At 41.9% G+C, this 23,141-nt stretch overlaps 2 protein-coding genes across 6 annotated transcripts in view; both read right to left on the reverse strand.

Moving 5' to 3' along the window:
• Nucleotides 1-346: 346 nt before the first annotated feature.
• pitpnb (phosphatidylinositol transfer protein, beta) lies at nucleotides 347-12,551 on the reverse strand. The gene is made up of 12 exons (XM_060909073.1): nucleotides 12,518-12,551; nucleotides 10,444-10,474; nucleotides 9,088-9,233; nucleotides 8,502-8,593; nucleotides 8,210-8,217; nucleotides 7,923-7,997; nucleotides 7,763-7,846; nucleotides 6,651-6,728; nucleotides 5,620-5,730; nucleotides 5,272-5,394; nucleotides 3,825-3,912; nucleotides 347-2,619 (listed from the first exon to the last, which is right to left on the reverse strand). Exons 1-11 carry the CDS (start codon nucleotides 12,535-12,537, stop codon nucleotides 3,865-3,867), a joined length of 816 nt encoding a protein of 271 aa, XP_060765056.1. The 5' UTR covers nucleotides 12,538-12,551; the 3' UTR covers nucleotides 347-2,619; nucleotides 3,825-3,864.
• Nucleotides 12,552-15,138: 2,587 nt separating this feature from the next.
• The window catches only part of ttc28 (tetratricopeptide repeat domain 28), a 473,297-nt gene continuing 465,294 nt past the window's right edge, over nucleotides 15,139-23,141 (reverse strand). For 3 of the 5 annotated variants that reach the window (XM_060909514.1, XM_060909516.1, XM_060909519.1), the window contains 6 exons: nucleotides 22,714-22,945; nucleotides 18,211-18,287; nucleotides 18,003-18,026; nucleotides 17,714-17,843; nucleotides 17,454-17,561; nucleotides 15,139-17,346 (listed from right to left, as the gene is read on the reverse strand). In XM_060909514.1, the coding sequence (XP_060765497.1) occupies nucleotides 15,839-17,346; nucleotides 17,454-17,561; nucleotides 17,714-17,843; nucleotides 18,003-18,026; nucleotides 18,211-18,287; nucleotides 22,714-22,945 (2,079 nt within the window). In that variant the 3' untranslated portion in view covers nucleotides 15,139-15,838. The remainder of the gene's footprint in view (nucleotides 17,347-17,453; nucleotides 17,562-17,713; nucleotides 17,844-18,002; nucleotides 18,027-18,210; nucleotides 18,288-22,713; nucleotides 22,946-23,141) is intronic. The other 2 variants (XM_060909515.1, XM_060909517.1) reach the window with 1 other exon arrangement.

The following is a 23,141-nucleotide window of genomic DNA, read 5'->3' on the forward strand; positions in this document are numbered from 1 at the left end:
TATATTAACACACACATTACAGATCATGGCATGGTTTGGATCAAACTTTGTGCAAATTCGTGAAAGGAAGCAATAAATGAGACACTGTGCCTAGTTCAAGTGTATTATAATAATAAATTATATAATTCTCTCTCACACACAAGAATATTATCCAAAATCAGGCTTGTCAATGTTTCAGACTGCATATTTTCTTGCACTATATTAAAAAGTTCATTCTTAAATCTGCTAAAGCCACACAGCGCCATCTAGTGGCAAGACAGACAGGCGTACTCGGACCTGTCACGTGGTGGAGTAGGACACGAAGTCTTAAAAAAAAAAAAAAAAAGCACATAAAAGACTGAGAAAAGAGACTTGAGAAATTTATTACATATTCAATTGAATATGGATAGAGGAGCTGTCGAATTTAAAAAAGAAAAAAAAATTACATCCTTTGATCAAAAAAAAAAGCTAAAAACAGACATGTCTGAGACCCTTCTTCACTGTTCCCTTCTTCCTGATAGTTAGGGAGTGTTTTCAGTATATAAAACAAACAGTGCACAAAAGAAACTGTGATGGCACAATAGTACGCCTGCACAGTCAAGTCTCATGTAAAAGCTTTAACACACACACACACACACACACACAATCTTGATTTAGAATAATTTCTTGTGCTGCTCAAGAAAACAGGCAAACAAAACCTGATGAGAGAAGTTCAAGCCTCCAGACAAAAACGGTGACTGGCACTGAGGCTGGCATTCACCTAGTGACTGAACCTGAAAAAGATGCTGCCAACTCCAGACAATTCATTCAACATTCACAAGGATGTCAGGTTATTCTTTAAAAAAAGGGGGGGAAGGAGGAAACCAACGCACAATATACTTATCTATTGATTGTGTCAAAAAGATTCACTTCACATTCACCACATCCATCAATACATGTCTCGTTATATACCAATAGGGGGGAGAAGAACTGAGAAGGTTGGGAGGGTTACAGAGCATCAGATACAACTTTACTTCCAAACTCCAACCTTCAGGAAACCCTGCAGACCATCACACAGACTACAAAATATAAAAGTGGATATCTACAGTTAAAATCTTGTACAGCTGTGTCACTCACCTCTCTGTGAACATAATGAAATATCAGGAATCTCTTAAAGTCTCTATGATAGAAAACTGTACACATTTCTACTTAAAGCACATTGTAGAGAAAAAAGTTAAAAAAATAATAAAAAAAAAAAAAAAAGAAAAAAGCCCTGTATAGCAGGTTCAGCCTCTTGCGTGACCAGTGTAAGAAAGCTAACCACCTTTTTTTTTTTTTTTATGCGTTTTGGTTTTTTGCTAGGCTGGTTAATGCAATTTAAGATACCAGACTGAGAACCAAGTGGACATGAAAAAAAGTTTGCACAAAAGGCCTGTTTTGGGTAACATCTACATATCTCGAAATCTGACGAGTCAGCATACAGTACATGTATGAAGCTTAGAAGTAATTTCTCTTTATTTCTAGGTCCATTTAAAAAAAAAAAAAAAAAACTTGATTCTTGGATGATTAGCATTTCAGCCAGCACCAAGAAACACAAGGACATTTAAGATCTAGCAGCAAACTACTAGCTCCAAGAGCTCTAGAAAAGCAGCAGTAATTGCACTGGTAGTTAGACTGAGTTATGGAAGGAATGAACACTCCGCTCAGTGCTGAGGATGGAGGCCCCTCTGAGGACAGGAAGACCTCCAGTCGGGGTGGGAGGAGAAGAGGAGAGAGAAAAAAAAAAAAAAAAAAACACCTGCTCTGTCATGGCATAGCTAAGCGCATGCAAAGCCACCAACCAAAGAGGTTCTGTGGTCTGTGTGCTTCATCCAATGTGACAGAATGATTGATGTCAAATTGTGTGTGCACGTGCGCGCGCTTGCTTTTCTAACTGCAGATTTCTCCCTTCATGCAACAGCATAATATTTTCTAGAACAAAACAAGAAAAAGCTATTATAATCCACTAAATACCAGGCAAAGCATAATCATGACTATTAATAATAATAATAATAATAATAATAATAAACACACACACACACACACACACACACACACACACACACACCCCTCAGTTCTATTGACATAGGTGCTTAATCTGAGCGGGGCAAAAAAAAAAAAAAAAAAACATACAACTGTTGAAATGGCGAGACAGCATGGCGCAAAACAAAAGAAAATAAAACAAACAAAAAACCCCTCAAGAGCTACAGTTAGCATTTGGATATTTTAATAATCAGACAGTTAAAATTGGTCCAATGCTTGTCACTGAGTTTAAATGAATATCACGAAACCTTATTTCTAAAAATAATTCAATTTCCAATTCTAAAGCACAGGGTCGACCGTTCTCCAAGGAAGTTATTATAGGCAAGTAGATATAGGTGAGAGAGTCTGTCAGCGTGAGGCTGTTTGGTGTGCTGAGTAAGATGCTGAGGTGGCTACAGTACTACTGATCGTTTAGGATGTTCTCATCGTTCCGGTGGAGGACTCGAACCCACCATAGGCCATCTCTGCTTGTGTGTCGCATCGTCATTCCTTCATCAGCAAATTGCAGTAGGATTCTTTAGTTTTGTCTCACTGTTCATGTGCAGCACTGGTGCCTCGTACCTGACCGGTTTTACGAAGCTGAAAGAGACGGGGGGGGGAGAAAACGTGAAGGGCAGAATGACTGAAAGTGAAGGGCAAAGAGCAAGCCTATTTTGAGCATCACCAATATTTGGCGCTGTTGTACACATCCTATGCGTTCCGTCATTCGCCATGCAAGCGCCTGATCTTCTCGCACGCGTACCTCGACATTGCATTTGTAAGACCAGAAGTAGGTTCAACACTATGCCTTTTACCACAAGCTCAGTCAAAGAGAAACAGTACATTCGCACAGACCACTGAAGATAAACATTTCAGATTTCACATAGGAGGGGGAAAAAAATAGCAAGGAATTGTTAGTAACAGACAAACTTTGTAAGCACTGGATCAGAGAAAGCTGAAAAGGATGCAGTGAAGAGCTGAACAGAGGGAGGAGGAACAACAGATCAAATATGTACCCAAGATTTCATCTCCTTTCTGAGAAAGAGTTTGTTAATAGAGTGAGCCTGCAGACAGAAAATGATGGCACTTCCAGAGCTGAGCATCATCTCTCCATACTGAATACGAGATGAAAAAAAGAAAATATGGTTGAGGAAAAAAAGCTGAGACAAAATCCCAAATAGAACAAGACTGAGAGGTAAAAAGATTTGATGATTGTTAGTTTACATGCTTGGCGACATGTACAAGCAGCCTGAAGATGGTACAGGACTGACTGCCTCCATTCAGACTCACAACCCGAAAGGATGCATGTAAACTCGTCAATTCGGTACTATTTTTCCAAGTTTTCCCTGCTCCAGTAAAGCTTCTCCCGGCTCCTCAAGTCTTCATGAACTGGATCAGCTGTTATGCTATTGAAAACCTTAAACCGTGATCCGCAGTACTACAAACTTGCAGTATGTTCTCTCATAAGGATCCCTGATCCAGGTTTTTCTGTGCTTCTTTTTGAAGCTATGATCAGTAGATGAGCTCAGACCTCTGTTGCTGATTTGTCATGTTGGGTGGTGCAGGTTCTCTTGACCTTGGCAAACACTCCAACACGGCTGGCTGCTTTAAGCATTGTCTAGGGAATAATCATTGCTTTGACTAATCTTAAAACATGACCGAGGCTTTTCATGACACCCTTTTTGTGTCTTGATGTATTCCTAATTCCTGCTGGTGGTGAACCTGAATGGAGACAGTGCCTGGAAATAAAGTGAGCGAATGCAAGCGATGAGAAACACCGACACCACGAGTCCTGGAGAACTTACAGATCTCATTCCACCTGCATGCCTATCAGATGGCCAACCCCTAATCTTCAGCCGCTGTGGTGCCTCTTACTTTGCCTTTATGACGCATCTACATCCAAAACAGGAACTCATTAGCGCACACAATATAGTCACGTTGCTTTAAACACTCCTGGTGGGGTAAAAGAGGAAAGGGTTACAGAAAAGGGAGTAAATCATCAGCATCATAATGAACATCAAATCCTCAAATAAGTTTTGGAAAAGCAGCGCTTGGAAGGTCTTGGGTCTGGAAGACAAAGCCAAGCTAAACCATCAGATTAAATATTAGGCAAAATCAGCACAGTTTAAACTTGGCAGAGGTTTAGAAGCAGAGAAACAAATTGTTCAGTGTTAAGGCTTCGTACCTCGGCTCCAACTCCATATTTGCCACGTTCGCAGGAGGAAAAGAACGTCCATTTTTAAAACTTAAATAATAACAGAATGGGACTAATGAGACTGAAAGTTGACCATTTGAGAATCAATATTACCTATTAATTTTGGCAAACTACTGCTACAAGTTCAAGTAATACCAGACTACGCCTTGGGCCCTTGGAAGAGAGAGTATTGATCAATATTTCCCAAGGAGTGGAAAGTCTGTGGTTTTCCTTGGCTGTGTGCTGAAAATGATCACAGAGTGCGTCAGGCTTTGGAGGGGCCGCACGGCTGGATCACATTTCTAACAGGCTGACAGGAAGAAGCTGGGCCAATTACCAGCCTTCTTTGTGCTGGGTTACATTCAACAAAAACATACACTGAAAATAGAGAGAATATTACAGAGTGGCCAGTGGCAACCAGAAGAAGAAAACAATACTGAGCAGATCTGCAAGTCCTTTAAAGCATGAAAGTGTGCTTTTCTCATTATGTTCAGACCCGATATAAAAACACGGAGGTGTTAATGATTAAAACACACAGTATTATATACCCAATTTGTAAATTTTGCAGAATTCGTAACTAGGGTTGAATAACAACTGGACAGAATAATAACAAATCACAAATTTGATTAAAAATCCTAAATATTTCCAGTCATAAAGTTTGCATCTTGAATACAAAATAAGATCAATAAGCACAGAGATTGATACTACACAAAAAGCACGGGATTTATACTACTCCTGGACAGCGATGCGTTTTACATTTACAACAAAAGACTGAACTAGCCACCTTAACCACAGACTACATGTACCATCAGGCCCCAAATCAACAGCTAAGTCAGGCCACCCTAAGACTGCTCCTTGAGTTTATTAGCCGTGGTTGCAGTCAGAGTTTTGTTGATGTAGAAACCAGCTTGAGTCAGTCAGTGTTCCTCACCAGGAGCGACAAACTGCCTGCACTCATGTAATGTAACGGTGCACTATTAAGACACCAAATAATAAGAGTCATTAAACCAGGTTCAGTGCTTTTAAATGTCATAATACTGTCCTGCTACAAGCCTGACCTCCTCTAGCTCCTTCTGTGTCTCGTCCTCCATTCGCCGGATGTCCTCCATGGTGAGCTCCACCCACCTGTCGATCCAGCAGAAGAGCTGCCGGTGGAAGTTGGTGAAGATCCTTTTCTCTTGCTGCAGAGAGAAGCAGAAAAAGTAAAAGGGTACTCGTTCAAAAGTCAACAAGACACAGCGACAGTGTGCATCATTACAGTCGTTCAGAATGTTACACAAGCTATCACTTATAAGGCACTGGTAGCTCATAGCACCCTTTATGAAGAGCACATATAGAACTCTTACATTATATTTAGAGGTAGACAAACGTTTCAAGAACAACACAGAGTGAATGCTGATATTTACTTTGTGGATAAATTGCTCTATTTTGCTTTGAAGGCCCCACCACTTGAACTTCACGGTGACGAGTTTGTACGCACACATTCGTGGAGCATCTGTTTTTGCACTGAGCTCTGCCTGTGAAAGTAAACGCAATTATCCAGGACGTAAATAAAAGTCCAGAAATCCTGCAAAGTAAACGATAAACAGCCAGACCTAAACTGGACAGTGAATGATATGATAGCAGTGCATTACAGAAAACAACTTGTTTCATCAAGAACTCATTTAGATCCAAGAAGGTCGTGGCCTGTTGATGTACACAGTTTTGAGTGGCACTGCCACCCACCCACACAATGAAATGAGCGTCGTCTTCACAACTTGTTTCCCTCAAAAAAAACTAATACATTTAAAGTAGCATGGCATTGTGTCACATCAACTCTTACAGGACACGTACAGCAGCGCAATGTATAAAGTTGTGCAGATACAGGTGAAGGGATTTAGTTTTTGTTCATATCAAACGTCAGAATGTGTGTGTGTGATCTCAGTAACTTTGACCCTGGCAGGGTTGTTGATACCAGACAGGCTAGTTCCAGTATTTCTGAAACTGCTGACCTCTTGGGATCTCCAGTTTTATTTGAGTTACAATAGTCTTCCCGTCAGCTCACACCAGTCTGGCCATTGTCCTCTGAACTCTCTCATCAACAAGCCGTTTCCGCCTGTAGAACTGCGGCTCGATTTTTGTTTTTCACACAATTCTGCATCGAGTCTAAAGACTTGTAAAAATTCCCAGAGATCAGCAGTTTCTGTAATACTCAAGCCAGTCCATCTGGCACCAACACCCATATCGCAGTCAGCATCACTGAGATCACATTTTTCACCATTCTGATGAAGCTCTTGATGTGCATTTGCATGATTTTACACGTTGCGCTGCTGCGCTCATTGAACAATTTCATGAATGAGCAAGTTTACAGGAGTTTCTATTAAAGTGACCAGTTTCTATGCATCTTTGATATAAACACACACTGAAAGTAACTGAAAAACAGCAGCTGGTCTCGCACCTTCCAGTTTGGGCCGAGTGGACCTCGGCCTGTCTTCTCCGAGTGAAAGAGTGCAGGGTCTTCGCCCGGTTTATAGTCCTGCAGAACACAGCATTTTCACATTGATCAAACTTAAAAGGTTTGAGATCTAAGCATGGGAACATTTCTTTTTATTATGTGATAGCTAATAAAGCAAAGATACAGATAAAGCAGCTTCTTCACAGAGCATATGCTGCAGCTGGAAGGTTAGGGTTTGCTCTACTCTATACTGGAAAACATTCACATTTTTATCTGCCCTTAGAAAGACACTGTTGGACGCAGACACACACACACCCTTTTAATCTCCAAGACCTGTACACCAAATACCTTGCACAGATGGTAACTAGGATTAACCCTGCCCCAAAACTGATCCACTTAAATCATTAAACACACAAAGCAACCTCCGAGCTCTAGTCTTTCCTTTATATTTATATAGCACCAATTTTCCATCTAGCCCAAATGTACCCAAGCAGCTAACGTATGTTTTGTGTCCTCAGTTTTCACCAATGCCACAATGCTAATGTATTTAATAATCACCAGCATGTCTGTGTAACATTACTTAAAAAAAAAAAAGTAGATGAGAGAGTTCTGAGGCAGATATTCAAAGTTTGTAAGCATATATTTACAGGATTTTGTGCATACTTGCATTAACTTGCTCGCTGAATCAGCCCCACAGCTTCAGTGCACAACTAAAGAAGCAAACATTAAACTAAAATATGTTTTGGCTGAATGACAACATTTGGGGCGAAGAGAAAACCAAGTTTGAATTTTTGCCAAAATACTTCTTTAGCCTCTAAACTTTCTTTGGAACAAGCTCAAATTCCCAATGACAGTCAGACCCCTGCTACTGGTTTTAGGTTAATCTTACGGAAATGGATAAAAAGCATTTGGGTTTGTTTATACCTGCCGCTGTACAATTACTTCATTTGGGTTGTATTGTATTAGTCAGAATTCAGAAATAATCACAGCAACTGTGGGAATTGTGTAAACTCTTTAGATCCTGAACTAGTTCTTTTCTGCAGAATTCCTCCAAAACTAATGTACATTTAGCAAAACAATTAGAGATCGTTATTGAATATTTATGGTGGACTCACTCCAGGTTCTACTTGGGATTTATCTGCTATGTCGATGTGCACCACCTCAACTGTCTTCCACGTCTCTGGGTCTAATGTGTGCACCTAAATCAAACAACATGGACAGTCAATGATTATCTTCACGATTTTTTTTTTTTTAAAGGGGTCTGTTATCACTTACGTTTTCTGTGAAGCCCATATCCGGTTTGTGCCATGTCTCAATTTTGATCATAAAGTCATCTTTCATGTATTCATTCTGCAAAAGCAAGGGTTGTGTTAGATCCTGAGATGTACAGCTCATTTTAGAACAAAGCAGTAAGCCGTACTATAGAGTAACATACACAAGAACTGTATAGAAAATGTGAATCCCGGCTCTGAGCTGTCGACTTATGAAACCGAATACAAACTGCAAACCACTGTTACTCTAGAAGTACGTGAGGCCAGACTGGAAAATTTAACACTACTCACCGTCACAACTGAAGTAAATGATGCAGCAAGCAGGAAATGTCCAGAAAAGAAATAAAAATAAAATCAGCCATTAGCTGGACAGCATTTCACAATTCAAAACCACTCACTGGAATCAACTCTGTTATTCAGACCCACAGAAACTCAATTTAACAGACAGTATTTGATTTCAGGGGCTCATGTCAAAAATCTCTGAAAAATAGTAGCTTTAGTACTAAGTGATCAGATTTTACACAAGTTTGAGAGCAAGTGGTTGATGGTGTGTGTGAGAGATTGGATTGAGAGTTAAACATACTAGTACGGCAGTATGGGTAGGCGTTCCAGGCTTTTTCATGGAATACTAGAGCCCCCTCTGGTGCAATCATCTTCACAAAACCAGGCACTTTACTGAGAGAGAGAGCGAGAGAGAGATTAAAACAGCCATCACACTGTCAGTACAAGACTTCCTAAAACTTCCTCTTTTTGTTTCCTACAGACAGACACTGCAGATTCACAATCATGTGCCATTGTTTTCTAGGATGAATGCAATTCCTACTTTGAGAGGGGGGATGGGGAAAAAAAAAAACTATTGCAAGAGACATCCTGTGCTGTTATGGCTAGAAAAGGAACTAATGACAAAACAAGGTGTCACAAAAGGTGTTTTTTTTCTTTTTTAAATTTGTCTTACCACCAATAGCAAGTTTTTTTTAGTTTATTAAATAACTAATCACTTTCTACATTGTTTTCTGTGTTAAATAACAGATTGTGAAACTGATTATTTTTAGGCTTAAATTATGCGGTGATGATCCAAGCCTCTGTGAATTAGCTGCTACTATAGAAAATACAATACACATCAGAATAAATGCAGTAATATAAGCTTTGGATTAAAACAATTCGCTGACCTCTTTAGATGGTAGATCTTATGCGTGTATTGTCCTTTCTCCCCCTCTTTTTCGTACGGTTCATTTTTCAGCACTTCGATGCCCTCGCCGCCACCGGTCTCGTTTTTGCTGGCCTCAGCCACCGAGAAAAGTTGGCCCACTTGGTACTGTGTGGTTGGGTAAAGAAAAAGAAAACACAATTACAAGCCTATTAACATGGAATTCTCCTATTATTTTCAACCATCAAGTCATTCAACCATCAAACCATCAAGGAAATCTGTGGTCAAAAGAAGTAAACAAACAGACTGGCATTCAAATAAAGATGAGGCTACAAGAACGTGCAACAATCACGCTGCAATTCAAATAGATCGATTAAACCTGCATGTCACGTTCTGCTTGTTTCATTCAGCCCAGTTAAAAGAAAGTCAGACTTAAGCATACAACTGTAACTGGTACTTCTCACATAAAATCAACATGGAAGGGCCAAGATAAAGGCTTTGGGGTTGGAAGAGAGAAATTAAATGAACACACTGCATTTAATGGGTTAAATGTACCTAATTTAAAAAAAAAAAAAAGGGGGGGTACTCTTGTAAGAATCTCTATATTGTTTGACATTGTTATAGCACACAGGCTACGACACAGAAAGCCTACTTCTTCCATTCTGTGATTTAGAGATACAATAGTGCCCTTGTCAATACCAAATCTAGTGAAGTCAGAGAAATAGACAGCTGCTTTGAGATAAACAACGATTCATTTCAATGCAGTACAAAGCATATTGGCCAGATTACATTATAAACCAGGCTCTTTTGAACCAGTCTCAACTTACACAAAAACTCATACAAAGTGCTACTTCAGTCATGGCAACTGTTAGCAAATTAGCACAGCAGTAAACAGTAGGGAAATACAACTGCAGCTGAATGTTTATGCTATGAAATCTGTAATCCATTAAGCTCAGTCCTCAAGCATTCCACTTCGAGCATGGAGATGTAAATCCTGCAGAGGGCCGACATGTGGCCACAGGGCGTCTACCACGAGCTTTTCTCGACCGCACACAACTGAACGCGTGTTAAATATAACCTGTGGTACTCACACTGGGACTGCGAGCGTTTTGATGAAGTGGTATTTCGGTGATTGATTCACATTTTGCTGAAGATCAGGTTTCTAAGTTCCAGCACATTTACACTCAGGGACATTGTTTTATACAAAAATGGGATTTATTTTACACTTCGAATGCACTTAATCGTGCAAAGAAAGGACAGGAAATGTAATCTGAATCAATCTTTGGTTGCTTTAAACTGTTACAACATCATCATTCCCTTTTGACATTACTGGGGATAAGAAAACATCAAATTAGAGATAAGAAGGGGAACAACTCACCTCTTCTACCGAGCATGGCAACACCACACGACTGTGTGAACGAGACAGAGAACAGAATGAGAAAACACACAGACAGTTACAGCAGCAGTCCAAACAATAAGAGTCAAGTAACTTTGTATGGAAAAGTCATATTAAAAATGAGAAAAGGGAACACGGGTTCCCAAACCTGGTTTTGAAGAACCCTGTGTCATGCACATTTTAGTATTTCTTCTTCTAGAATGAGGAAGTCAGGATCAAACTACGAGATATGATTTTTTTTTTGTCTTTCACAATGGTCACTATCAGATGAGGCAAATCACAGTGCCATATATTCTTATGTCTTGGTCAGAAGACTGGTAACACGACAAGATGGATCGCAACCAATCATTATTCACATCCTTGTATGTCATCAGGGAGGAGGGTAAAAAAAAAACAATCATCGAAGATCATCAGATTGTCTAATATTTTAATGAGTTCTAGTGGGTGTGTTAGAACAGGGAAAACACTTAAATGTGCAGGAAAGAAGGCACTACAGGGCAGGATTTTGGAACGTGTGGTAGAAGTCTGGGCTTTAAAAACAAACAAAAAACCCTGGACTTTCACCACTTGATATGAAAGAAACCAGGACATAAACGAGCTGCTTCATTCATCCTAAATCTATCCTGTGCAACACTGGTGAAGAAAGACTCCATCTAAATCTCACACATACACAGAACCCTGAGCCTGGACGAACACGTGGCTTTCTGATCACAAAGCTCAATGCTGATCATTTATTTTATGAATAATCAAAATCCAGACCACAGGCCACGTCAACGCTTTACAAGCTCAAAACCACAGCATGCAAACTGCAACGTTCCAGGAAACTTCAGCCCGAGACGCTGATCCAACACAAAGAGGTGTAAGAGTAGAACTTGGAGAGAAAAAAAAAAGTTTTAATAAAAATAATAATAATGTAGATTTAAAAAAAAAAAAATCTTTCAAATGAGTCAGATCACAACTAGAGCTGAGCAGGATTAATTATGTTTTTAGGTAACATGCAAACAAACTTCCTGCAACCAGGATATATGAGCTGATCGAGAACACAGCTTTTATACACTGATCACCAAAATCAGCTCATACTGAACATCCACAAGTCACTTAGTACTGTAGGGTTTGATAAAAGTGGAATGATTTAGATCACTATCCAAAAAGCCACCAGAAGGGGATATGTTCTGTTTCCTTAAGTCCTCCCAGGAAGTGTTTTTTTTTTTGCACAGTCACCACTGGCCTGCTCAATTAACATCTGGATTTCTGTGAAGCTGTAGTGTTTAAAAAAAAAAAAAGTGTTTTATAAATAAAAAAAAGGCAACAAGTTGAGTTCACGGTGCAGTTTAGTGACTTGTTAGGTGGAATAACGAGCTCTACCCGAGACTGATGTGAATATGATTAGCTTAAAAAGTGCACAACATGTAAATACAGGGAAATACTGGAAGAGGCGATAGTCGGGTTACTTTTCCCCCCCTTAGTAGACCGAACAAGCTGCCAGTAAAAATAACTAGCCAGAAAAAAACAAACAAAACACTCACTAGAGGTTTTATTGTTACTCTAATAGCACTTAACCTGCCGAAAAGCCGTTAAACCGCTAGTTTCGTTTTCTCGGCTTTACTTTTCGACGGGAAAAAAAAAAAAGTCACATTTCCTGTCAAAAACTCAATATCTGTCGCCGCTTTGTGTCCCCATTCCTATATATATGTTTTTTGTGCAACCGAATTAATATCTTTCTCTCACAGCTTACACCTTCACGGCTCCAGGTTAGCCCGCTCGGCTAAAGCGAGCTCTCTCCAGCTTCCTTCCTTCCTCCCTGACTGACTGACTGAATTAGCATGTTAGCAAAGGGTTAGGATGCTAATGCGGCTAAGCTGGGCCTTAAACAAGCCGGTATCCACCTTCACAACTCTCTCAAACAAGCGGCGCAAAAACCCCTAAAAAGAGTAAATATATACATATAAAAATGATAAACACACATTACACCTCATGTACACCAAATTAAATAAAAGGCAGCGCGTTCAGGCGCAAAACAAGGGCGACTAGTTAGAACTGTAACACTTCAACTCACTACTCCTTGATGATCACCATCTTCTCGCCACCCGACTGCGCATGCGCCAGGAAGTTGACGTCATCTCTCAAAGCAACAGAATTCGCTCCGCCTCCCGCACTTGTGATTGGCTGATCTTCAGCACCTTTCTGACCTTTAATGGACCTCAGTGGAAATAAGACTTTTTTTTGAGTAATCCTCAGTAATTGTGGCAGAATTTTTTACTCATCTCATCTCATCTCATTATCTGTAGCCGCTTTATCCTTCTACAGGGTGGCAGGCCAGGTCATCACAGGGCTGACACACAGACACAGACAACCATTCACACTCACATTCACACCTACGGTCAATTTAGAGTCACCAGTTAACCTAACCTGCATGTCTTTGGACTGTGGGGGAAACCGGAGTGCCCGGAGGAAACCCATGCGGACACGGGAGAACATGCAAACTCCACACAGAAAGGCCCTCGTCGGCCACGGGGCTCGAACCCAGAACCTTCTTGCTGTGAGGCGACAGCGCTAACCACTACACCACCGTGCCACCTCTTTTTAACACCAAATAAACAAAAAGTGGATCACATTAGTGCCATAAAGCAGTATATAACTGAACATGAGATTTTTCTCAGCAGATCAAGAAGCGTATGTAAATTATGCAAAAGGAGATCATGTTAACCGAGCTCATGTAAATTAATACTTAATTTATCTAGAAGGGTTTTTTTTTATTTTCTATTCTCTGTTTATCCTGTAATGATGCTGCTGGAATTTTAATTTCCCTGAGGGAACCCTTCCAAAGGGATCAATAAAGTTCTATCTATCTATCTATCTATCTATCTATCTATCTATCTAAATATCAGTTTTCATTCCTTCCATCCATTATCCATAGCCACCCATCCTGTCTTACAGGGTCACAGGCAAGCTGGAGCCTATCCCAGCTGACTATGGGCGACAAGTCGGCAGATCATCGCAGGGCTGACACATAGAGACAAACAACCATTCACACCTACGGTCAATTTAGAGCCACCAGTTAGCCCAACCTGCATGTCTTTGGACTGTGGGGGAAACCAGAGCACCCGGAGGAAACCCACGCGGACACGGGCAGAACATTACATAACCCTTTATTTTATTTTTATTTTATTTTATATCAGCATCCACCATCCAAGTACTTACTATAGAAGTGATGGCATATTTGAACAAGTGTATTAATATATGCCTGTGATTTCCTTCGCAGCCAGATTATTGTCTGAGCTGCTGCTACAGAAAATTAATCAACAACTTGTGACCAATCAGAATCCAGAATTCATCATCATGTTATTGCTGTTTTGGCAGGACAAAATTCATCATCATGTTATTACTGTTTTGGGCGGCACGGTGGTGTAGTGGTTAGCACTGTCGCCTCACAGCAAGAAGGTCCTGGGTTTGAGCCCAGCGGCCGATGACGGCCTTTCTGTGTGGAGTTTGCATGTTCTCCCCGCATCCGCATGGGTTTCCCCCACAGTCCAAAGACATGCAGGTTAGGTTAACTGGTGGCTCTAAATTGACCGTAGGTGTTTGCCTGTGCCTCTGACATTAAATGTAACTATAAATGAACAGAATGTATGACATGTTGTTCACCTGGTCTTTTTCCAATCTTCTCCTGTCCAGGTTTGGAAAGCCTGTGCCCACTGTCGCCTCAGATTCCTATACTGTGTCTGACTGACATAAGCTGAAGCTGATGTGGTCTTCTCCTGTTTTAGCCCATCTGCCTCAAGGTTCAACTGTATTGTGTGTTCTTGAGATGCTTTTCTGTTCACCATGGTTGAGTTATCACAGCCTTCCTCTCTGACCTGTCTAATCAACAAGGCATTTCCACCAGCAGAATGGTTGTTTGTTTTTCTTACCATTTTGTGGAAACTCGAGAGACTCTTGTGCATGAAAATCCAACTCAGCAGTTTATGGAAAACTCAAACCAGCTCATCTGGCACCAACAACCATGCCATGCCATGGTTAAAGTCACTGAGATCACATTTCCCCGTGATTCTGATGTTTGGTGTGAATATTAAATGACACTCTTGACTTGTATCTACAGGAGTTTATGCATTGGCTGATTGGATGAGAAGGTGTATAGAAATTCTTATTAAAGTGGTCAGTCAGTATAATTCTCATACATAAAAAAAAGGTTGCTAGGTGATGGGAAATTTCTCTTTTAAATGACGTAAAAGAATTGTGCCAGGTAAAAATCATACAACAGTGCACTGTCCACTTCCATCTCCGTGTAACTGCTATGCTGTGACTTATCCATCACCCAAATAATCTTAGGTCAGTGTTGATCCTGTGATGGTACAAGGTAGAAGATGGACGACTTTTTGTAATTGTGGTCCTACAAAGTGCATTGAAAATAATGGTTAAAAAAAAAAAAGCTATCGGGATTTGTTTTAGACTGCAATTGTAGTTTCAGCCTTTGACGATATATCTGGTAATGATGCCAAATGGATATTTGTTTTGTAGTCCAATATAACGTCGCGTATTATTTAGAAGAGAGACGGTTTATAAAATCTACTAGAACATTTAATACCTTTCTCATTTTAAGAGCATCAGCGTCAGAGAATAAGCAAAAATGTAGAACTCCAAGCAAGTAAATTAAACCCTTTTATTGAGACTTTTTTTTTTTTTTTACTGAGAAATGACTGAGATATTTCTGGATGAGAACATATGCAAAATCGTTTTTTTTGTTAAAAAGACATCGAATCACTGAAAAGCAAGAGAACCCATGCTTTAATACTGACACTCAATTCACATAGATGTCAGGTCAGATGCATTTTTCTTTTCACCATTTCAATAAAAATATGAAAATGTTTGTTCATCTTTTTTTGTGCATGGTGTGTCTCTTTAATAATATAAAAATGTATAATACTGATTGCAAAACACTTGTTTTAATTTACAAAAAAATAACTGTAATAACAATTACAATCCATAATTATAACAATAACAATAATTATATTAAAAATGAAAACCAAAAATCAAATGAAACCAACCAGTCAAAGCCATGTGGTCCTTCACTAACACAAACAGCAAGCGTCTTTTGTACTAATACCATTCTGGTATCATCTTTTCTTTTCTTTTTTTTTTCCTGACACGTCAGTTCTTGGGTCAGTCTGCATATATCAATGGTTCTTTTACAGTGTAGGTGGAAGCATAAGGATTATATGCTCTCTGGTCAATCTGACACAGTGGACAAAATGAGGCTCGTATCTGGGTCATCAACTTGTGTTATCCTTTCTACTGTTTCCAAACGAATGGCACGCATCCAAATATTCCACTCCTACCATTTCAGGGAAAAAAAAAAATCAAATGTAGGAGAGAACTTTCAGCATTTAGATGAGGGAAAGAATCTCCCAGGGGAAAGAAATTTATACCCGTTCCCTGTGGGCAGTCTGATGGTATGGGAACCAGGGCTACTCCCTGTGGAAGCCGTGGGAGAGGGGGCGACTCTTTTTGGCTCCATCTTCCGATGGCCATTTGGTGGGTTTTTAGAGCTGGGCTCCATCGACTGAAGTCCCATGTCTTGAAGTTCATGGCTGGGCAGGTTGTGACCTTTGCCATGGCGAGGGGACAGATTAAGAAGGCCTAGAACATCCCTTTGGGAAGCACTCAATTTTGCTCCACCATGGAAGGCCCTCATTGGTCCAGACTGCTGCTGTTGAGTGGCACTGGCCCAAAAGGTCTTTAGATTGTGAATGGCTTGCACTTTCTCATCGATGGCAGCCAGTTTGAGGCGGTCAAGGTCACCTGGGCTGGAACGTGTGGAGCCGGTGGAGGAATAGGACAGGGCGGGGGAAGGTGCGCTGCCTGCAGGTGACTGGTGGCCTGAGCTGGGCGAGATGTGCCCGCTGTAAGGTGAGCTTGGGTATTTAAGCTTGAACTGGGCATGAAGGCTGTCAGAAGTGGGCGATGGCTGACTGCTGTCCTTCAGTGATGTCTCTGACATGGCGGGACTGTTATAACCCGAGCTGATCTTCTGAAGCTTCTGTGATTTGATGCTAGCTCTACTACTGGGTCGACTGAAAGCACTGGTCTCTGAGCAGCGGAAGGTAGAGCCTCCAGTTGGTGTTGGGGCATCACCTGGCCCTGAAATGCTGCCCCTCTGGAGTGTCTCCACTGCCCGCATGTGGCTCTGCGTCTCCTCGAGGATCTTCTGTGCCAGCTCCTGTGGGTCAAGAGATGCGACAGGTGCAGGAGGGTGCTCCTCCTGCGATTTCACTGTGCTGTCTGTCTCTGTGCTAGACTGATCCGACTCTCCAGTGTCTGAGTTGCCTGCTTTGCCTGTCTTCTGGAAGGGTGAGTTCGCACTGGGTATCAGGCTGGCGGTCTTCACAGGTGACGTTGGGGTGCTGACGCTACCTCGAGATGACACGGATGCCACGTAGCCTCTACCTGCTCCCCCACGGCCGGTACCACGCTGATGCCCAGCTGGTCGGGGAAGCGTGTCGCAATGGGTACCTAGTGGCTCACTGCTGATGATGCTGAAGCCTTGGTACTCGTCATCATCATGCCCACGGGCAGCACCATGTGGCGAAGAGCGGCTACGTGGCACAGCCGAGTGCCGCTGTGGGGTGAACAGGCTAGCGTGGCGTGGACGCTGTCCACTGACATCTGATGCTCCATCGGGCCGTGGCAGGAAGCTCATGGAGGAGGCAATGGAGCTCAGGCTGTAGACAGAGATGGCATCTGATGCCAGGCTGTCAGGGCACGGAGGGGAGAAGGGAGGATTGGCATAGCCCACAGGCAGCTGCTGGCACACAGACTGAGCTGAAGCTAGAGACTCCAGGGATGAAGAACTGTCCAAGCTCAGACGCTTAGGAAGCTCAGTGGAGTCTGAAAAATAGAAGCCGACATTTCTATTTAGCCATTTGCACGCTACATGCAATCAGAGAGATATGCTTTTTATCAGATGGGTAAATAAGGCGGATGAGGAGTCTTACCAAACAGGGCCAGCAGAGACTGCAGGGCAAAGTGCATAGTGCGCCGGTTTGCTTGTTTCCCAGTCTTTAGCACAACCTCCTCCTGACCAACCTCGCACAGGTCAAATCCTACGAGAGAAAGACAGAGATAACGCATTCTGGAAAAAGACAGAGAGGCTCCAAAGTCCATTCTTGGAATGCACACATGATACAGAATCTAATCTTCAAGAACATAACGTCACATGCTTCAGACAGTATGTTGAGTCTGCTTCAGCGCTTACCCAGAGCAGCCAAGAATTCGTGACAGCCAGGCAGCCTCCAGAGCTGCACGCTGATGGACACCTGGATGGGGGCCAGCGAGAAATCCTGCTCCTTTTCTCCAGACTGCAGTTGGACCAATACCTGATGAAGCTGCCGAGAAAGAGTTTGCAAAAAATGCATGTTTAGAGGAGGCGCTAATTAACCTGATCAGAAAAGAGAACACAAATTTGTTGCAAAACTAGCCTTATTATTAGGTATGTTTAGAAAAGCAGGTCAATTTAGCTGAGTGCGATTACTGAAAGCACTTACCATTCCCACTACATTTTTAACAGCCTTCAAATGGCAGGTTAAGAAAAAGAGAAGAAGACAGGATTTAATGGCATGTGAAGCAAGCATTAGTAACTGCACAATATGCATGCAGGCCTCTGAAAATACTGCTCAAGATGCATATAAGCATCACGCTAGCTTTAAATATTTGAAGTTGTGTAAAGTGCTGTGGACTGCTGCAATGCCTCACCCTGCTGATGAGCTGCTCCCCCGTCTCAGAAGCTGTAATGAGTTTACACAGGGCCTGGAGAGCAGGAGGGGGCAGGCCTGAGGACACACAGGGCAAGACGGCATTGTGATTTCTGTCCTCGCAGCATCTCTTTCACCACAAAGTGTCGGGTGACTGGGATGCAAATATCGACGCATATTCGAGTTACAAACATGTTTCTCCATTCAGCCAGTGTCTGTCAGTGTTCTGCTTTTATGGACATAGAATAAACCTTCCTGAGACGCATCTAAAATGTGTACATGTCTAAACAGTGCCTGAAGATTTGTGGTACATTTCTGTTTTACGCATTTACTTTCCCTATCTTCCGTGTTATGAACGATAACACGATGATATATAACTCTTATGCTATGGTGTGTATACAGTATAGCAGGCTTGTAGTACTCGAGTCTGACTCGTGCCCTAATTTTAAGGACTCGTGACTTGACTTGGATTTGAGCACTAACGACTCGGACTCGTGCATTAACTGCATTCGGACTTGTAAATTGGAAACGAGGACTCGGATTTTTTCTTCATTTTTTTTTGTAACATGCCGTAATAATTTGGCAGAAGATATTTTTATTTACATAAATTTTTGTACCAATTTGTGCAAGAGCGTCACACCTGCGCATCAGATAGACTCTCGGGTGCGTTCCGGACAACGTGCGTGCCATAAACGACTCGCACCTGCACAGGATTAAGGTGCAATCAGCGCGCCTATGTAAAAACTGTGAAAACACACTTACTTTGCGAAGTATTGAGTTGCATTGCTGACACATTACCGAGCCTTATTTCCTTGTTTGGGTTCCTGATCCCTGATTTCCTGTTTCTCGTCTTTGATTCTGCCGAGTCTCCGATAGCCTGTTTGTGCCTTGCTCGACCTATTGCCCATTTCTTTTTTTTTTTTTTTAATATACTCTTTATTAGTTTTTTTCTTAGTAACACACACACACACACACACACACACACACACACACACACACACACACGTGCCAATTGGGCACAAAAAAACAAACAAAAAAACAAACAAACATGATGAGGGGAGAATTGTGCATTATGCAAGGCAGCAGAGTCAAAATAAGCACATCTTATATAAAAATATAAGGATGCTGCTCGATAATAGGGGAAAGAAAAATAAATAAATAAATAAATAAAATAAATCTTGATGGAGGGCTTGACCTTGTCTTTGCGGTCTATATGAAATCAGGTCTTACAGTTAACACATAGCTGAGCCATTTTGACCAGTTCTCTTCAAAAATATCAGTTTGGTTTCTTAGTTTAAATGTAATTCTCTCCATAACATATATATCGTAAATTACATCAATCCACTCGTTTATTGTTGGTTTGTCTTTCTTAAGCCATTTTCGGGTCAGAGCCTTTTTACACCCCACTAACAACACTCTCAGCAGGTATTTGTCCCGCTTTGCATATTCAAGTCCATCTAGATCACATAAGTACATGACTTTGAAGTTTAGAACCATTTTCCTTTTAAAAACTGTCTCCAGGATCCCAAGAATCTCTCTCCAGAATGGAGCCACAGAGGGGCAGCCCCAAAAAATGTGAAAATGATTTGCTAAAGTATTCCCACAGGACCTCCAGCAGGCAGTCTGATCGGAATAGTTGGTCTTTTGTGCTGGAGAACGAAAGAATCGAGTCACGTTTTTCCAGCTGAATTCCCTCCAGGAGGGAGAGCTTGTCACTGACCACTGCTGTCTGCAGGCCCTGTCCCATTCCTCTTGTGAGACTGTGAGGCCTCCCTCTGCTTCCCATCTTTCCTTAATTTCTAGGGTATGATCTCCTCAAAGATTTTGAAGAGCTGAGTATAGTTTAGATATTATCTTTTGGAGGGTGGCATTATTGTAAGCCCTCTTAAAAATATTAAGAATTTCATCCCTTCCTGAAGTAAAGTCCAATTTCTTGTTCATAAAATCCCTGATTTGTAGATATCTAAAATGATCTTGGTTTTGAAGACCAAATTTTTCTTTTAGGTCCTGGAAACTCAAAACTTTATCCTGATCTAAGAGTGTGCAGTATGCTGCAAGTCCGTTTTCTGTCCAACTTTTGAACCTTGTGTCATACCTGCTCGGTACAAAATCTGAGTCGTATGAAAACCATTTAAACATTTCAGTTCCTCTTCTCAGTTGATATTTTTTTAGTTATTTCACTCCATTCTTTCAAAGAGCCAATACCTATTGCCCATTTCACCGTTTTACGATTTTGCCTGCCGTTCTGGATTGTTTACGTGTCTTCACTTGTATTAATAAACACACCTTCTGCACTTACATCCACCTCCCAACCATCTCTGACAGAATACTTCACACTCCCTGATACAGAGAAGCACATTCACCTGTTCATGCGTCATGTTCAGGAACAAACTAATATTAATGGCGCTGAAACAGCCAGCGTCAAATGGTGCGGTTGGAGTCTTGTTCTCGGACTCGACTCAAAAATAATTTTTTTTAATGACTCGGACTCGAATGCTGGGGGCTCGTGACTGGACTTGGACTTGAGGTTTAGTGACTCGACTACAACGCTGATATATAGTGATTTGATGCATTTACTGAGAATTAAATGATCGATGCCCTCTGATGTGTTTGGACAGATCTTCAGGAAAGATGATGCTTGTGGAAGCCATTTTGAAATGGGAAGGGTGGAGCAAACACCACAAGTCAAACCACCTCATTTTCTTTTTTTAATCCTGTCATAAAATGACTGACTGATGTGTAAGCTCAGGGGCAGCATAGTGAGTTCAATGACCAGGTGGTTGCAAGATTTAATCTTCGGACTTCCAGAGAGAGTGTCACTGTTGGGCTTTTAAACCAGGCCCTTAAAGTGCATATTCTGGACCAATTTCGTTTTTTTTTTTTATATGAAAGAATGTCCCTTTACACACTCATCCAGAAGGGTAATTTTGCACAAGGCCATCTGTCTACAGCAGAAAAAAATAAAATAACAAAACGCATCTGGAAAAATCCCAAGGGAGTCTGGAGCCAGATTCGTGACGTCACCTGCGGAAGCGCCAGCAGGCTGCGAGAGCTTTGCACGGTTTCAGTGCACAGCCTGTGTAGACCAAGTGCTCCCATTTCTCTCTCATTGTCCGGTCTTTTGGGAAACGATGAGTACTAATCCCATCAAGACTGGTGTTGCTACACCCTCCTATGATACATCTGTTAACCATTTTAATAATTACGTGATAACGTTGAAGAAATTTGCAGAAAACCACCAGGTCGTTTTCTCATGAACAAACCAACACTGACGTAGGCTTCAGAGGGAGGCGTCCCGCACGCGACGCCATGAAAATCAATGTTTGCCGGGAAATCCAAATGCCAAGTTTTTTCAGAGGCGGACCAATTCGCCTCAAATGGCTTGATTTCAACTGAATTTTTCTGGCATTGCGCAAGGTAAAAAAAAAAATTGCAGAGAATGCAGAATGTTACAGATATTTGACCAAAGTTTAATATAAAATAGGAGAATTACATTGAGGGCGGCACGATGGTGTAGTGCAGGGGTGTCCAAACTGATCCATAAAGGGCCGTGTGGCTGCAGGTTTTCATTCCAGCCATGCAGCAGCACACCTGATTTGGCTCATTCAATCAACTGACACACCCACCCTTTAATCAAGGGTGGGTGTGGCTGCAAGTATTTGACTATGTGAAGACAGTTCAGTTGATTGAATGAGTCAAGTCAGGTGTGCTGCTGCATGGCTGGAATGAAAACCTGCAGCCACACGGCCCTTTATGGATCAGTTTGGACACCCCTGGTGTAGTGGTTAGCACTGTTGCCTCACAGCAAGAAGGTCCAGGTTCGAGCCCCGTGACCGGCGAGGGCCTTTCTGTGCGGAGTTTGCATGTTCTCCCCGTGTCCGCGTGGGTTTCCTCCGGGTGCTCCGGTTTCCCCCCACAGTCCAAAGACATGCAGGTTAGGTTAACTGGTGACTCTAAATTGACCGTAGGTGTGAATGTGAGTGTGAATGGTTGTCTGTGTCTATGTGTCAGCCCTGTGATGACCTGGCGACTTGTCCAGGGTGTACCCCGCCTTTCGCCCGTAGTCAGCTGGGATAGGCTCCAGCTTGCCTGCGACCCTGTAGAACAGGATAAAGCGGCTACAGATAATGAGAATGAGATGAGATGAGAATTACATTGATCTTGCTCCTGAATTTACCCATGATATGCCCTTTAAACAGGCGAATTTGAGATGCATTGAACTGGATAAAAAGTGTGTGTCAAATAAATAAAGCATTAAAAAGCTTTAGTGTCCTTGGTTAGGGCTACCTCTTCACCAACCACTTGAATTAACGCTTCCATTAAAATAAATCTCGTCTTGTGTGAAGCACTACTCTAAGTGGCTTTGGATACGGGCATCTGCTAAATGCTGCAAATGTAAGCGTAGTTTTGTTTCTGTACAGCACTTTAGTCAACATCTATGCTTTATAGATAAACGTCGCCTGACTCACTGTGACTGATTAAAGGCTATGATGAACTCGTGTACCTAGCAGAGACTGCAGGGTGGCGCTGCACTGTTGGAGTCGGTCTCCGGGATCTGCCATAGGGAAGAAAACGGCAGCAGGGAGGCCGGCACCGCCCGAATCCAACCTAAAGCCCACAGCACTGAGCAGAGCCTGCCAGCCTGGGACGCCGCCCACCTTGTTCTCCACACTCTGCTGAGACGTGTACATGGAGTTACGCTGACCGCTCTGAATACGCTGCAGTGATTTCTCGACCTGGGGGTGAAGAGAGACCGGTACATTTAAAAACGTTCACTAATTTACAGTTCACATGGATGTCAAACCTCTCTGCTGCTGGATAAAACAGAGTTTTAAAGTGAATTTTTAAATCAAGCAAGACTTCAATCAGCTGTAATGACAGGTAGGGGAAACTGACGACTGGAGTTTGACACCTGTGTCTAAAATAAACATC

This window comes from Neoarius graeffei, chromosome 25 (assembly GCF_027579695.1).
Source record: "Neoarius graeffei isolate fNeoGra1 chromosome 25, fNeoGra1.pri, whole genome shotgun sequence".
Classification (NCBI taxonomy): domain Eukaryota; kingdom Metazoa; phylum Chordata; class Actinopteri; order Siluriformes; family Ariidae; genus Neoarius; species Neoarius graeffei.

Bases quoted from the DNA above. Each gene is read 5' to 3' on its own strand.
- pitpnb (XM_060909073.1), bottom strand. From the start codon at position 12,537: ATGGTGATCATCAAGGAGTA. The intron at 10,475-12,517 runs GTGAGTTGAAGT...TCGTTCACACAG, and splicing joins ATGGTGATCATCAAGGAGTA to TCGTGTGGTGTTGCCATGCT. The intron at 5,395-5,619 runs GTAAATATCAGC...TTCTCTCTGCAG, and splicing joins TAGAGCAATTTATCCACAAA to CAAGAGAAAAGGATCTTCAC.